Source organism: Canis lupus, chromosome 20 (genome assembly GCF_003254725.2).
Source record: "Canis lupus dingo isolate Sandy chromosome 20, ASM325472v2, whole genome shotgun sequence".
Lineage (NCBI taxonomy): Eukaryota > Metazoa > Chordata > Mammalia > Carnivora > Canidae > Canis > Canis lupus.
Window position 1 is genome coordinate 2344178 of NC_064262.1, and position 16183 is coordinate 2360360.

General features: G+C 46.4%; 1 protein-coding gene and 1 pseudogene across 8 annotated transcripts in view; one reads left to right on the plus strand and one right to left on the minus strand.

The window, feature by feature from the left end:
- EEFSEC (eukaryotic elongation factor, selenocysteine-tRNA specific) overlaps positions 1-16183 on the plus strand; it is a 266239-nt gene that overhangs the window by 9392 nt on the left and 240664 nt on the right. For 3 of the 8 annotated variants that reach the window (XM_025448145.3, XM_025448151.3, XM_025448164.3), the window contains exon 1: positions 8375-8746. The exons of 1 other annotated variant lie outside the window; for it this stretch is intronic. In XM_025448145.3, the coding sequence (XP_025303930.1) occupies positions 8419-8746 (328 nt within the window). In that variant the 5' untranslated portion in view covers positions 8375-8418. Of the gene's footprint in view, positions 1-8373; positions 8747-16183 lie in introns of those variants that run through there. 4 more of the 8 variants (XM_025448155.3, XM_025448169.3, XM_035702466.2 and 1 more) reach the window with 3 other exon arrangements.
- On the minus strand, positions 762-1543 carry LOC112660599 (nascent polypeptide-associated complex subunit alpha-like; annotated as a pseudogene).

Below are 16183 nucleotides of genomic sequence, written 5' to 3' on the forward strand. Positions count from 1 at the left end.
ATGACTTCATCAGACAAGGTGACTTGGTGTGGGGATGTGGAGTTGCTGAGATCATAAGCTTGGAGGTGCTGGCAGCTATTTTGTCACCATGAGGAGAGAGCCTGCTTGGAAGTAGAAGCAACCCAGAGGGGAGAGGAACAAAGCCGGTGGCTTTATGTCATCATCTGAGCCCCTGGATGAAGCCAACATGAAAAGGGGCGCTTCCTCTTGATCTTTTAGGCACATTTATTTATCTAACCTAACAAACACTAATACAGCACTTACTATACACCCAGCCTTGTCCTAGATGCCAAACAAATACTACTACATTTAATTCTTGCAACCCCATGAGTTAGGAACTATTGTGTCCCCTTCCTTCACAAATGAAAGAACAGAGGCATGAAGAGGTTTTGTAACTTGCCCAAGACACACAGCTTTCAGATGGGAGAGGTAGGATACAAGCACAAGCAGACAGCCACAAGAGCCCGTGCTTTTTTTTTTTTTTTTTTTTTTTTTAATGGGACTCGATCCTGGGGCCCCAGGATCACGCCCTGGGCTGAAGGTGGCGCTAAACCCTCTGAGCCACCAGGGCTGCCCAAGCCTGTGCTTTTAACTATACCATAAGCCAGTGAATTTCCTTTTTTTTTTTTTTTTCTTCAGTCAGTTTCATGGAGGGTTTCTTTCTTTTTTTTTCTTTTTCATCCAACAAGAAGCCATAACTTTATTAATGATAGAAACAGTACAAATTTCAAACCGAGCTGCAGTTATTCTTTTGAAACACCAAAAAAGTCCTCATTTTCATACGGTTACATTGTTAATTCCATAATAGCATTTACAATATCATTACTGTTGTTTTCCAGGGCTCAGACTGCCTTTGCTTTTGACATATTTGCTTGTGACATGACCAATTCTATGTCCTTAACCTCTACACCTCTGCTTCTTCACTCTCCTCTTGTACAGTTGGAGTCTGTGTGTTTTCTTGAATGTTTGAGACAGCTTCACCTCGAACTTTGAATTTCTCAGCAGTTGCTAGTTGTGCTTGCTGAGATAAGTCCTCAATCTTGGCTTCCCCAAAAACTATGTAGGTATCTGAAGCTGGGCTCTTGTAGACATCTGGTTTTGTGATGACAAACAGGATATTCTTAGATTTCCGGATAGTGACTCTTGTAACCCCTGTAACCTGTCGAAGACCCAGTTTGGACATAGCCTTTCGTGCCTTCTTTTCACTCCGGCTCTGTTTTGCTCTACTGACTGGTTCTTCATTGATTTCAGCTACTGCTGCCAGCTGGGCTTGTTGTGTGGTTGCTTGTGTGGAATCCTGTTCCTCAAGCTCTGGTTCTGATTCATCACTGTCAGATTCTTTTCCAGACCTTGTCTCAGCCTGAGGCTGTGGCAACTCCTGCTCTGTAGCAGGGATGGTTTCTGTGGCTTCACCAGGCATTTCTGAAGGGAATAAAAAGGAGGCCTGAATTGACTGGCATCCATTCTGCTACCCAACCCAGAGTCAAATATTCTTTAAAAACTCTGCGAAGGGTGTGTAGGGAACGCGGAACCAAAATCTCATGGAGGGTTTCTGTCATTTACTTTCTAAAGCTGTGACTAGTGCAGGGCATGATATAGAGGAAGTTTCCAGAAAGTGTGCCAGGCAAAGGGCATAGCTGGTGGGTGAGTGTAGGGCAAAGTGGATCCATTTGCAGGATTCATGATGGCCAGAGCAGCAAGTGGTGGGCATGGGGTGGGGTGAGAAGTCTATCCACAGGCAACAGCGAGAAAGTATTTATGACTTTCCCACTGAGGACTAAAAACAAAAGGATCTTAGTTCCACTGGTACCTTTAGAACATTATTTTACATTAATTTATTTATTTATTTATTTATTTATTTATTTATTTATTTATATTTCATTTATTTATTCATGAGAGACACAGAGAGAGAGAGAGAGAGAATGGCAGAGACATAGGCAGAGGGAGAAGCAGGCTCCCCATGGGGACCACCTTGCGAGACTTGATCCTGGGACCTGAGGATCACGACCTGAGCCAAAGGCAGATGCACACACACACACACACACACACACACAAAAGGCAGATGCCCAACCACTGAGCCACCCAGTGCCCTTATTTTACATTTAAAAACATATTTACTTATTTATTAAGTAATACTTTGAAATAATTTAAAAGTCAAATGTATCAATGCATTTCTAGTTAAATGCTTCCTGTCCTTCAGCAGATGAATGGGCAAACAAATCATGGTCCGTCTACTCAGGGGAATATTACACAGTAATAAAAAGGAACTCACAATGTGGTTACATGCAAAAACATGGATGAATTTCAAATGCATTGTACTAAATGAAAGAAGCTAGGCTTAGAGACTATCCACAGTCTGCTTCTATTTATATAATATTCTGGGAAACTAAGTCTTGTAGGGATAGGAGCACAGATCAGTGGCTTCCAGGGTTTGAAATTATGGGAGGGTTTGATTACAAAGGGGCAGCGCAAAGGGGTTTCTTAGAGGGCAGTCGAACCGTTCTGTATTTTGACTGTAGTGTTGGTTACATGACTGTGCATTTGCTGAAGCTGATACGACTATATGCCAAAAAGAGTGATTTTCCTGTCGCAGTAATCCAGGTAAGAGATGATGGCTTTAGGCAAATGCTAACAGGTGGTTGGAATCTAGTCACAAAACTTCGGGATGTTTTCATGAATTGGATGGAGAGTATGAAAGGGAGAGAGGACTCATGGGTTGAGCTGCGGTTTGCTGCCCAAGCAACTGGGAGGATGTAGTTCTCATTAACTGAGATAGGGCTGCTGGTGGGTAGGAGAGGGGAGGATAAGACATTCCATTCCCTACATTCAGTTTGAGGTACCTGGTAGGCATTCAAGTTGCATATATAAGCTGCAGTTAGGAGATGTTCATTTGAGAGCTGATGGCTCCTAAAGCCATGACTCAGGGGAGATTACCAGGAAGTGATTGTAGAGAGAGGAAATAAGAGGACTGAGCTATGGGGCCTTCCTGGGTCCATCTTCTGGGACACACTTGTGAGTAACCCTTGTAGGGCTCTTCCACACTGTTCAAGCAAATATAGAGAGGGAGTGCTTTTCTCATACATGTAAACATGTTACACATATGGAAGTGCGCCTTGCTTTTTAAAAATTACCAACATATCTTAGAAGTTGTTCCCAAGTGGTGTACATTGTCTTTGTTTTTTTTTTTTGTTTTTTGTTTTTTTAAAGATTTTATTTATTTACTCATGAGAGATACAGAGACACAGGCAGAGGAAGAAGCAGGCTCCATGCAGGGAGCCTGATGTGGGACTTGATCACGGATCCTGGGACCACACCGTGAGCCGAAGGCAGACGCTCAACGGCTGAGCCACCCAGGCATCCCTGTCTTTGTTATTTTTGAGGGCTATATAATATTCTACTCTATGGAGATACCATATCTCTTCCCTGCGCCCTCCCCCCCCCCCATTTAAATTTTTTACTGTGGGGTAGCCGGGTGGCTCAGTGGTTTAGTGCTGCCTTCAGCCCAGGGCCTGATCCTGGAGACCCAGGATCAAGTCCCATGTCAGGCTCCCTGCATGGAGCCTGCTTCTCCCTCTACCTGTGTCTCTGCCTCTCTCTCTGTGTGTCTCTCATGAATAAATAAATAAAATCTTAATTTTTTTTTTTTTTTTACTCTGGAAAATTTCAAACATATACAGAAAGTAAATAGAAGAGCACCTGGATGGCTCTGTCAGTTAAGTGGGCAACTCTGGATTTCTGCTTGGGTCCTGATCTCGGGGTGGTGAGATCAAGCCCCACATCAGGCTCTGCCCTGTTCAGCAGGGAATCAGAGTCTGCTTGAGATTCTCCTCTCCTGCCTCTCCCCCTGCTTGTGTGCACTCTCTTTCTAAAATAAATAAATATTTTTTAAAAAATAAAGTAGAAAAATATAATGGACCCTCTCCCCACCCTGACCCATTACCCAACTTCAACAGTGATCAACTCATGGCCAGTTTTATTTCATCTAGACCACCACACACTCTCTTTCCTTCAAATTATTGTTTCTTGGTAACTTGTTATTTTGATGTTATTGCGAACTTACCATAACATCTATTTTAAGGATATTTCAGTATGTATAATATTTTACCGCTGTAAACAATATAGTAAAGAAATACTATAATGTACCTTTTCACAAAGACCACATTCCCTGGTGCCCAAGAGAACAAGGGGCTGGGAACTGAAATACTTTCAAAGAATCTCTCTTGAGGAATGGGTCCTGAACATTGAACACAAATCTCAGCATTACCAGATCCTTTCTCTCGGATCAAACCAAGAGTCAGATGTTTAACCACCCATGCCACCCAGGCGCCCACGCCTTTACATTTCTGGCCCCAATTCCAGTGCATGGGTTTTCCCATTCAGCCAAGCAATTGTCTAACACCAGGTGGGTGTTGCTAAAAGACAAACTGAAGTGTATTAGCAATTTTAAGAGTTTGAGCAAAAATTGATCAGAAGCAAGCAGCATCCTATCTAGCAGATAGAAAGAAAAAAGTACTGAGGAGCTGTATGAAAGACGTATTTGGCAGAAGGGAACAGGAACGAGGAAGTGATACTAGGCAAAAAAGTGGATTGGTTATGGCAAGATTACTTTCCTTTAAAGGATAAGAATCTGTCAAGCAGATTACCTTATTAGTGCTGATCAGGTGATTCCTGATTGACTGGTTGAAGATTCCATTTCTGGGAGAGCCAGAATTGTAATTAAGTTAATTCTCAGTTTGTTGACATAGGGCTTTGCCTAAGTGACTCCATTTTGATCCAGTTGTCTTGCTTTTAACAGTGTTGTTGGGGTTCAGGGCAGGTTGCCCCCAAACATGTCACTTTGGCATATGGATTATTTCGAATTAAAGTTACCTAAGAAACAGCCAGTGCAATAAGCACATTGTGACCCTCTTTTATCTCCTTGAAAGCAGGAAATAAATTTTCCATGTGAAGGGTACCTGGGTAGAAAACATCCTTATCACCAGATAGGGAATTCAGGCCCAGGATTCTGTATAAATAAACCTTGTTTACTTATTCACTAATTTGCTTGCTACCCCAAGCCCAAACTTATTTCTCTTGTCAATTCTTCACAGATTTATTATTTCTTTATCTAAAAGGTAAAACAAAAACAAAAACAAAACAAACAAACAAACAAACAAACAAAAAAACCAACTGCCTGCTTTGGTTGCTTCTTTGTATCTCATATTTTTATGCATTCTCATATGTACAAAACTAAATTTGCTTAGTTAAGCTGTGAATCTGTCTTATGTCAATTTAATTATTAGGTCAGGCACAGAACCTAGGAAGGAGGAAGGGAAAAGTTCTTCCTCCCCCAGTGTCCTACAATTCAACTCAATTCTGTCACTATTTACCTGGAGATAGCCTCAGCTTCTACATGTTAAGGGTTCAATCCTTAACATGAGACTGCCCTCAACTCCTACAGAAGCCAAATGCAAGTCCAGGTTGTCACCTGTGCTTCTGAGGACCAGCTAGCTGTACACTGGAAGTTCCAATGACCCACTCCTCAGGTTCAATGAATTTGCTATAGCAGCTCACAGAACTCAGAGAAACAACGTACTGGATTACAAGTTTACTACAAAAGGATGTAACTCAGGAACAGCAAAATGGAAGAGAGAGGATGGGTCAAGGTATGTGGGAAGGGACATGGAGCTTCCATGCCTTATCTGAGCTGGCCACTTTCCTTGAATGTGGGAGTTCTCTGAACTCTGTCCTTTTGAGTTTTCAGGGAGGCTACATGACACAAGCATCAGTGAATCAATCTTTGGCCATTGGTGATTGATTCAATCTCTAGCTCCTCTCTTCTCCCCTCCAGAGGTCAGGGGGTGGAACTGAGAGTTGCAACTCCAATCACTTGGTTGACTCCCATGGCAGCCAGCCCCCAAGACACCTTTCTCACTGTCATCACAGGAAATTCCAAGGGTTTTTGGAGCCCTGTGCCTGGAGCAGGAGGAAGGCCAAATAAATATTTCTTACTATAAATCACAATATCACAGCCTATAGCTAACTCTCCAGAGCTTTTGCCTGTGACATTTTAGAAGGCCACATGTTCAGACAAGACCCATAGTTCAGACTAGAATCATACTTGGAAAGACATTTTCAGAGGAAGCTTACCATGCAGCTTTTTTTTTTTTTTTTTAAGATTTTATTTATTTATTCATGAGAGGCAGAGAGAGAGAGGCAGAGACATAGTCAGGGAGAAGCAGGCTCCATGCAGGGAGCCCAATGTAGGACTTGATCCTGGGACTCTGGGATCACGTTCTGGGCTGAAGGCAGATGCTCAACTGCTGAGCCACCCAGGCATCCCATCCCATGCAGTGTCTTTTCTCTCTCTCTCTCTCGCTCTCTTTTTCAAAGATTTTATTAATTCATTTGAGACAGAGAGAGAGAGAGAAAGAGAGCAAGCATGAGCAGGGCAAAAGGCAGAGGCAGGGGAAGAAGCAGATTCCCCATTAAGCAGGAAGCCCAATGTGGGGCTCGATCCCAGGACCCGGAGATCATTACCTGAGCTGAAGGCAGATGCCCAACTGACTGAGCCAACCAGGTGCCCCAACTTCTTTTCTTCTGTATGGGTATTTTGTGCGCAAGCACCTAGCAGTAACTTTTCCACAGGTGAGTGCCATGTGCCCAACAAAGCAGAAGTGTCCTATCTGGCCCTTCTCTAAACCCCTCACCTAAGTCTTCATCCTATGTTGCACATGAGTCTTCTCGAGCGGCAGTTGCTTGGTGTTAGCTACCCCAACATGTGTCCTCCTCTCTCCTCTTCCCTGTGCTGCAAGAGGGGCTGAAAAAACCATTATCTGATTATCTCGGAGACTCTGTTGCTAGGGCAGAGCCTGGACCACAGGAGGAGTCAGGGAACAGTCATTGCCACGTGTGACCACATCAGAACATGGCCTGGCTCATCATAGACGGCAAACTGGCTGCCAGGCAGAATTGAGTGGATTTTGTCCTTGGCTAATTCAGTGTTTAAATTAAATGCTAAACTGGTTGCTGACATGTACAGGATTTCATACAGAAATTTCATATAAGGGATGCCTGGGTGGCTCAGTCAGTGAACATCTGCCTTCAGCTCAGGTCATGGTCCCAGGGTCGTGGTATCGAGCCCCGCTTTGGAGCTCCCTGCTCTGTGGGAAGCCTGCTTCTCTCTCTCTCTCTGCTGCTCCCTCAACTTGCGTTCTCTAACTCTATCTCTCTGTCAAATAAATAAAGTCATTAAAAAAAAAAAAAGAAATTTCATATAGAAACACTCTGTTCTCTTGAAAAATGGATAGATGGGCAATTTTGGGCTAGCGTTCCTGCCCGGTATCAATTGTTGGGAACTGAGCAGTGGCTTCCTCCTTGCAGGATGCTCTTCAGGTCTCCAGTGTCCACACTGGCAGGCATCTTCAGCCCTGCCAATCTCTCTCCTTGAGTCATCTGTCCAGCCAGTGAAGACGGCTGTTTGGGACTCCTGGTTGTTGGCTGTGGTTGACAACCTTTTCAGTGGCTCCAGATGCTTCAAGAATCTCCCGAATCTCGGAGATTCTTGTACATGTACATGTACCGTATGTACTCTCTCTCCACTACAATACACACAACCCTTTACATACAATCTGGAGCTCTGCTGCCCCTCCTGAGGCCAGGCCACAAACTCGAAGGGCGAGAATTCCCGAGTCAGAGGTGACATCCTTCCGGGCCTTCTCCAACAGTCTTTCCCAGTCGCCCCCACGGCTGGGGCTGGCTCCTGCTCCGCATTCCAGCCGCAGCCCAATCAGCAACTGGCCGAGGCCTTACCTGACCATTCCTTGTAAACTAGCTGTCCTCCCTTCTCCGGTGTTCTAGCCCTTTTATTTTTAAAGATTTTGTTTCCTGGGGAGAAGGGCAGAGAGAGAGAGGGAGGAGCAGACTCCCCGCTGAGCAGGGAGCCCGAACGCACTCTAGGCCTTTTAATCTCCGCTTTTATTTTTCCTGCAAGGTCCCTCCCTCTCTGAAATGGTCTGGTTCACACATTCGTTCACCTGCTTATTAACTGACCCGCACCCCAGCCCAGGACAGTATAAGGGCGGGAGAGCGCCGTATCCCAGGGCCAGGAATAAGCAGTGCCTGGTACCCAGGGGGCACATGATAAGAGCTCGTTGCATGGATCCCATGGATCTTGTCCCCTCCCCCCGGTCTCCTGGAGGCACCGGGTGGCAGGAGCCACGTGAGAGCAGCGCCCTGCACAGCGACCTTGGTGCAGTCCCGACCCCGGGGACGCTCCTCCGGCGCGGTGAACGGCAGCGCCCGCGGGCGCCCAGAGGGCGGAAGCTTCGGCGCCGGAACGCGCGTGCCGGGCGCGCGGGTTGCGGGGGGGGCGGCTTAACCCGCCGGACCGCGGCGGCGGCGGCGGCGGCGGCGGGAGCGGAGGGCGGCGGCGGCGGCATGGCTGGCCGGCGGGTGAACGTGAACGTGGGCGTGCTGGGCCACATCGACAGCGGCAAGACGGCTCTGGCGCGGGCGCTGAGCACCACGGCCTCCACCGCCGCCTTCGACAAGCAGCCGCAGAGCCGCGAGCGCGGCATCACGCTCGACCTGGGCTTCTCGTGCTTCTCGGTGCCGCTGCCCGCGCGCCTGCGGCCGGCGCTGCCCGCGCCCCCGGCGGCGTCCGGGGCCGAGCCCGAGCCCGAGCCCGAGCCCGGCGAGCCGCAGCTGCAGGTCACGCTGGTCGACTGCCCCGGGCACGCCTCCCTCATCCGGACCATCATTGGCGGTGAGCGCTGGCCGGGGCGGGAGCCGGGCTCGGGCTCGCGGGCGGGGGACGGCCCCCGCCCTGCCGTGAGGTCCCCGGGTCGGGGGGCGGCGGGGGCTCGGCCCGGGGCACGGGGCCCTCCCCGGGTCGGAGGGCGGCCCGCGAGCGGAGCGCTGGGCACCGGCGCAACCGCGCGCAAGGCGCCGCCGTAAAGTTGTTTTCGTTTCCAAGGTGAGGTTGAGCTACACGGACGAGAAAGAAAACTCAAAGACTACCCAAAGGGCGTACGTAAAAAGTGCCAAAAAACATAAGTCTCACTCATCCTTTCTTTGGTCTCCTGGTTCCCGTTTCCAGAGTCACCAGCTGTTCCCAGTTCCTTGTATCATGTCAGAAAAACCCCACGTGAAGACAGGCACGCTCGCGCGTATGTAAACCCCCTTCCGCGTCTTCATGGCATGGTAACGTGCACCCGATACACTATGGTAGTCGCCACCAGGGCTCCATATCCCCACACACATTCCAGTTATTTAGAGGAGGTGAGCGGGGTTGCAGGGACAGAGGGAGACGGAGTCCTAAGCAGGCTCCACGCCCAGCGCAGAGCCCTGGGGGCTCCACCTCAGGACCTGAGACCATGACCTGAGCAGAAATCAAGAGTCCTAGGACTGAGCCACCCAGGCCTCCCAAAGGCCATATTATTTTTGAGTCATGTAGAACTCCATGGTACAGCTGTACCAACGTTTTCTTAACTTACTTAAAAAAAAAAAAAAGATTTTATTTGTTTATTCATGAGACATAGGCACAGGGAGAAGCAGGCTCCCTGCAATCCCAGAACCCCAGGATCACAACGTGAGCCAGAGGCAGATGCTCAATCGCCGAGCCGCCCAGGTGCCCTTCTTAATTAACTCTTGATGATGGACATTTATGTTGTTTGCAGTTTTTGCTAAGGATGCTTCAGTGAATTTTCTAGAACAAGTCTGGTGGGGGTGCTAATATATATGTAGGGTGAGCTCCTAGAACTAAACTGGCGTGGGGCAAAGAGCACATGGATTTTCAGTCATGATGGGTACAGCCAAAATGCCCTCCAAAGATAAACCGTTTAATTAATTTTTAATCATACAGGTAATACATGAATACATTCTGCTTGTGAAGAAATGGAATGTTCCAAATTAGGCCAACATCCCCTAATTGCCACTCCTGTTTCTTCAGAGGAAGCCACTATTACACCTTTATGGATTACTTTTCTGGATGCATTTTACCACAGTTAAATCTATGGACAGAGCTTTAAAACTTGCTTTGTTTTTAGAGGAAAATGATAACTAAGAGAAGCACCTCACACAAAAGGGTGTATAGCTAAAAAAGTCTCTTCACTGCTGACCCAAATATTTGGTTACTTCCCTGTTTTCCATCACCTTCTCTTTCCTTCCAATTATATGATATTCTGTACACTTACAAGCACATTATAGGAATATATATTGGGCTGATGGTTTTATTGGCTTGGTGGCGGATGGCCTCATTGGTCACTGGGCATACTAGGTCCCAGCTGTAGTGATGAGTGTGTTAAGTACTTTTACCTTCGTTACCTCCTAGCTGTTCCATGCTGCAGGCAGTCTGAGGTCATTTCCCCATTTTACAGTAGAAGTAGAGGCTCAAAGAGAAGAGACCTGTCCAAGGTCACACTGCCTAAAGTCCTCCACTCAAGTCGTGTTTCAGTCATCAGATGAATGTTAAGGGGCATGTGTGATCCTCTCTGCCCTTTCCCTGTCCCTAACCCTCCCCTTAACTGAATTCTGTTTAGTCACATGCAAGGACATTTAAGACATGTACTCTGAGCCAGTCTAGGTTGGAGATGGAAGCAATAGGTTAAAGTAAAACAAGAAGGCACTTTTAGGTGTTTTGTTTTTTAGTAAATAATGTAGGTAAGTAACAAAGGATATGCTTTTGGAGTCAGAACTGGGCTTGAGGTCTAGGTTTTTCCTTTACCAACTGTATGACCTTTGAACCTAATTTTGGACCTTACACACACTGGCAGATAGTGACCACACAGCTCTTCATTGACTTTGCTTTTCTCACATGCTTGCCACATCCCAGGCAGACCCTACAAGGAACATGGTGGTTACTATTTAATAGTTGAAGCAATTGGGATGTAGGGAGGCTGCTGGTAAGTGGCACAGCCCAGGTCCCTCTGATCCCAAAGCTAGAGCTCTTTCCCATGTTCCCTGAGTCACTTTATTTTTTTTTTTAATTTTAATTTTTTTTAATTTATTTATGATAGTCACACAGAGAGAAAGGCAGAGACATAGGCAGAGGGAGAAGCAGGCTCCATGCACTGGGAGCCTGACGTGGGATTCGATCCCGGGTCTCCAGGATCGCACCCTGGGCCAAAGGCAGGCGCCAAACCGCTGTGCCACCCAGGGATCCCCCCGAGTCACTTTATACTACCCCTGGCCCCCTTCTAATCTATCCATCTACAGAGACACTCTTTGTAGGATAAAATATATCAGGCACGAGCCTTATTCTATGTAACCAAATATAATGCCTCCAAGAATTTGGCAAGTCCTTAGTTTAGACTGTAAAACTCTAGAAGACAAGAGGAGTTTTTTTCTCCTCTTGTACATACATTGTGGTTCTGCTTACTTTTCTCTCACCTCCTGAGTGAGAAGACTTTCCTTACTTTCTTACAGGCATTAAAATGTGACCTGAACACAGTGGAATGGTGAGACTAAGGGCTGCCACTCTCCTTCCCTGCATAGATCAGATTCCCACCCTTTTCAGAAAAATGAGGAACGATGAGGGAAGGGCACTCACATTTGAGTACCTGCTCTGGCCCACACCAGTTGCTAAGAACTCGCATCTGTGCAACAACCCCTAGTGGCAGGAGTGTGAGCCCTATTTTTCAGAAAAAGAAGCTGAAGCTTGGAAAGTAAAGAAGTACCCTGAGCTGGTATCTGCCAAACTCTGCTGCCCCTAACCTGGATCTGGTTAATATCTTTAATTATCCTCATGAGTCATAAATCTCTAGCTATCTTTGCCTTCTTGAGATTGCTCCAGAGGCCAAATCCCTGCCTCTGCTGGTCTCCTACAGTGCTGGACCTTCTTCCCTCCTGATGGCTAGCCCTCCTCTCCCTGCTACTCCATTTCCCACACAGTAGGCAGTGAACTCCTTTTACAGGATTCGTCAGGTCATGATTCGTCAGGTCACGTTGGCCCTCAGCCTCAACACTTTCCAGTGGCTTCTCTTTGTGCTTAGAGTACAGTCCAGCCTCTTTGGGCAGCCCGGGTGGCTCAGCGGCTTAGCGTCGCCTTCAGCCCAGGGTTTGATCCTGCAGACCTGGGATCGAGTCCCATGTCAAGCTCCCTGCATGGAGCCTGCTTCTCCCTCTGCCTGTGTGTCTGTCTGTCTGTCTGTCTCTCTCATGAATAAATAAATAAAATCTTAAAAAAAAAAATCCACTCTCTTTGTGGGCTGCAGAACCCATGGTCTGGCTTCCGTCTTCCTCTGAGCCTCCTCCCTTGCTCCTGACCTTCAGTCTCACTGGCCTCATTTCTGCTTATTGAATGGGCTAGTCTTTGCATCTACTGTTCCCTCTTTTTGATACGTCTGGCTCCTCATTTATATCTCAGCTTGAGTGTTCCTTCAAAGAGGGCTCCTCTGAGCTGTCTAGCTAAAGTATCCTCAGCTCTCTCCCCCATGTACTTTCTCATGTCCCTGTTTTACTTCTGTACAGCCCTTTTCACTATCTGATACTCTATGTGTTTGCTGGTTGATTGTCTCTGTCCTTCTACGAGACCAGAGTAGGAATCATTTGTGTCTTATTTACCAGTGTATTCTCAGGGTTTGGGCCAGAGCCAAGTGTGTGGTAGGCATTCAGTAAGTTTGAATGGATGAAGCTGTGTACTACTTCCTGGGCTGGCTGGTAATAGTGAGCAGAGAATTTTCTTCCTGGGTTAGTGGATAGAAAGCAATCAGCATGGGGCCTGGCCTAGAGTAGGTGCATTATGCATGTTGATTATTTTCCCTCCCTCTAGGAGCTAACAGCAGAGCTAGGGAGAGGGCACTGTCTGATGCGTAGAGTGACCTATCAGAGCTTTTTTGCATACAGGACAAAAGCAGGAATAACTCACTTTGCTGGGAGGTGGGGTATAGGGTACATGGGGGAAAGAAGAGCTTTCCTAGTAGAGGAATTGAATTGCCTGGGCAGGGCACTGTGGCTTAAATCTGCATTTTTGTCTGTTTAGAGTCAGAGGTAACAGCTAGCATTTAGTTGTGGCTGGAAATCAGCTTGGTGTGTGGGGTGGTGTGACAAAGATGAAGGTAGAAGGAAGGGTTGGTGGGCCAGATCCTATAGAGTGGTAAGTGTTGAACTTAGGTTAGGCCCTTTGTGTAGATTTCTCTTAAGAGCCTTGGAAGGCTATTAAACAGGGTTGTGACAAGATCAGGCCCAAGCTTTAGGACGATGCAAGATTGCCGAACAGGGACTTGTACTGGCAGCAGGCAATACACCTATACCTGGGATTGCTGGAGGGTTGGGCTCTTGTTAGAGTTCCTGGCTTGCTGTGAATAATTTAGACCTCTTGCTGAATACATTATCCCCAGTAGAAGAAAATTAGAATGATTGTCTGAGTTCCATGATGATATCTCTGAAGTTTAATATATCTTTTTTTTTGAAGTTTAATATATCTTATATTAAAGCCAGTTCTTTTTAATTCTATTGCTACCCCCCCCACCAAGTATTTTCACTACCCAAAAGAATCCTTCTTAACATAGAGAAAATTGGGCTTTATATCCTTGATCCATGTGGCCATAGGTAAAACTCCTGTGGCACTGGATGGGGTGGGGGAGGTTAATAGTGGCAGTAGTACTTAGCTTTTATTTAATACTGCCCTTATGCTTTTTTTTTTTCCCCCCTTTAACACTCAAAGCAGTCTTGTGAGGTATGAGGTGATATTCCCATTTTATGGACAAAAAAAGGCTCAGAGAGGTCAGTCAGGGAGCACAGCACAGTTTGTAAGTGTGAGGGCTAGGTTTGAACCTGTATTGATCTGACCACACAGCTCCTATTCTGGCATTCTCAATGGGAATGAAAAAGTGTATCCGTCCACTCCAGCCCCCTATAGTAGTGTTTCAGGGCAATATTTTTCTCTAATCCATTTTAGAGTATAAATCTTTAAGGGTTAGAACTTCAAAAAGATTCAGTAATGTATGTTTTAAAGACTTGGGTGGGGGTGAGGGACTTGGACCCATCCTCAATCTAACTCTGGCAGGAAAGAGGAGAGCTGAAAAATGCTGGTATCTTGGCTTGGCAATTTATAGTCCTCTTGTGGCTGCTAGGATTAACAGTGTATTGTCTCCTGGTCTTTTGTTCCAGTTGTTAATGAATAGCAGCTCTTCTGCTATGACTTGTCGCCCTGATCCCTTGCCTCCTCTGCCCACCACTTAAATGGTGCTTCCAGCATGGCTTGGACTCTCTCTGGGTCCTCCCTGGCTGGAGCTGATGAGAGCTGCCAAAGCCTTGTAAGTCTGACTTGGTTACTCTCTTTGGAGGGAAAACAGCAGCCTCTGGGATCTTTGTCCCTGCTGTCTGGGAGAAAACATTCTTTGTAAAACTTAGGCTACTTTACCTTCTCTGTTTTTCCAACTTTCTGTGCTCTTGGCGCCAGTGTGGAGAAAGTGCTTGTCCCTTTGGCTTGTTTATTGAGGAGTGTGCCCTGCAGTTTTTCTGCAGTCTGTCTGAGATACTCTCTTTGGACCCATGAAACAAGGCATGTGAGTGAAATGTGTGTTTTCCCATTGAGCATCTACACAATGCCCAGAAAGCTTCGTGGTAGCCGTATAAGCAGAGGCAACTAAGGGGATCTGCTGTGCAAGGAATTTGGGCATTACTCTAATGTAAAACCAGCCAGCCAAACAAAAAACCCAATTTTGGTTTTCTCTGCCTCTGGTCTTTCTATGAATCTGTGCAGCAATACATTGTTATATTATGGTATTCATATATGTGTGTCCTAAAATATTGAGACATACTTAAAGGAGTTGATATAAGTGGAAATACTTCTTTAACCTTAACTTATTTAGCTCCTGGAATCTGTCAGGCTTTGGTTCCCTGCACCTTCATGCTCACTCAAGGAGAGCTGCCTTTTATTTTCTCTTCTTTGTTAAACGGAGTGTACCAGCATGCCTGGGTGGCTCAGCGGTTGAGCATCTGCCTTCCTCTTAGGGTGTGATCCTGGTCCAGGATCGAGTACTTCATTGGGCTCCTTGCGGAGAGCCTGCTTCTCCCTCTGCCTGTGTCTCTGCCTCTCTCTGTGTCTCTCTTGAGTAAATAAAAATCTTAAAAAAAAAAAAAAATGCGTACCATAGCAGAAGATTCTCCTCTGCAGTGCCAATTCTGGGATGCTCTGTACCATCAAGTAAAGCTGGGGCCAGTACTGGTGTCTCTTGTGTTAATGTGCTTAAAGCCTCTTTTTGTCCAATAGGAAGTTGGCTGCACTCCGTGCCTGTGTTCAAACACAAATTTTTCCGTCTTGCCTGCTACCTTATCACTCTCTGACCCCTCCTGATCTCCTTCCAAGTGGGAGTGCCTTTAGCTGTCTCTAGGAGACTCTCAAGTTGAGCTTTGTCTGTAGCACATTCTCCTGGCGCTAGACAGCGGGTGACTTTGCTTTGGTTTGGGTGACAGTGTGGAAGTAGCACAACATCAGAGACGCAGCCTTGAGTTTAAATTAATGCAGAATATTTGAGCAGGAACCAACAGGAAAGAAAAATGGAAGCAGGTAGTCATATTTCATTCTGTTGGGGTACATTTTTCTTCTCATGGGGCTTGCCCTTGAGAACAAAACATATCAAATGTTAAATCAAAGAATATTTTTGTAGTCATGCTAGGAATAGAAATAATGCAAAGACTTTGCCTTCTGGAGGCAAATATTTTGCTGGAAGGTTATAATCAAAGTCAGAAGGAAATCATAGGCACAGCTTTTGGTAAAGCTGTAATCATTTAAAATTAATCGCTTTTAAACTTTTTACTTAGCATCTCTTTTGTTTTCTATCTTCTCTGTCTCCTGGGTTTTTCTTCAAAATCACTTCATCCAGGTTGGAACAAGATTTGGGCAGGCATCCCAGGAAACAACTCGTAAATTAAGCCCTGAGACACATTCCCTGCTCAGTCATTCTTTTGTTGGCTGGAGCCTCTAACAGCCTAGGGATGAGGCACCCTTGTCTTAGAGCTTGAGTCTGTTCCCTTTGACCAGCAGGCCTTTGAGACAGTGCCCAGGGTGACAGTGTCTGTAGCTCTGGTGCTCCGACTAATCCCGAGGCCTGTGACCTCATGAGGCGGAGCCTGGCATTTCTGAGATGGCCTTAGGGTGGGGCGAGGAGCAGATATGAGCTCTGTTAGGGTCCGGCTCAGATGGCACCTCCTGTCTCTCCTGCTCTGTTGTAATGGCTGGCTTCTGCTTATTCTAGTG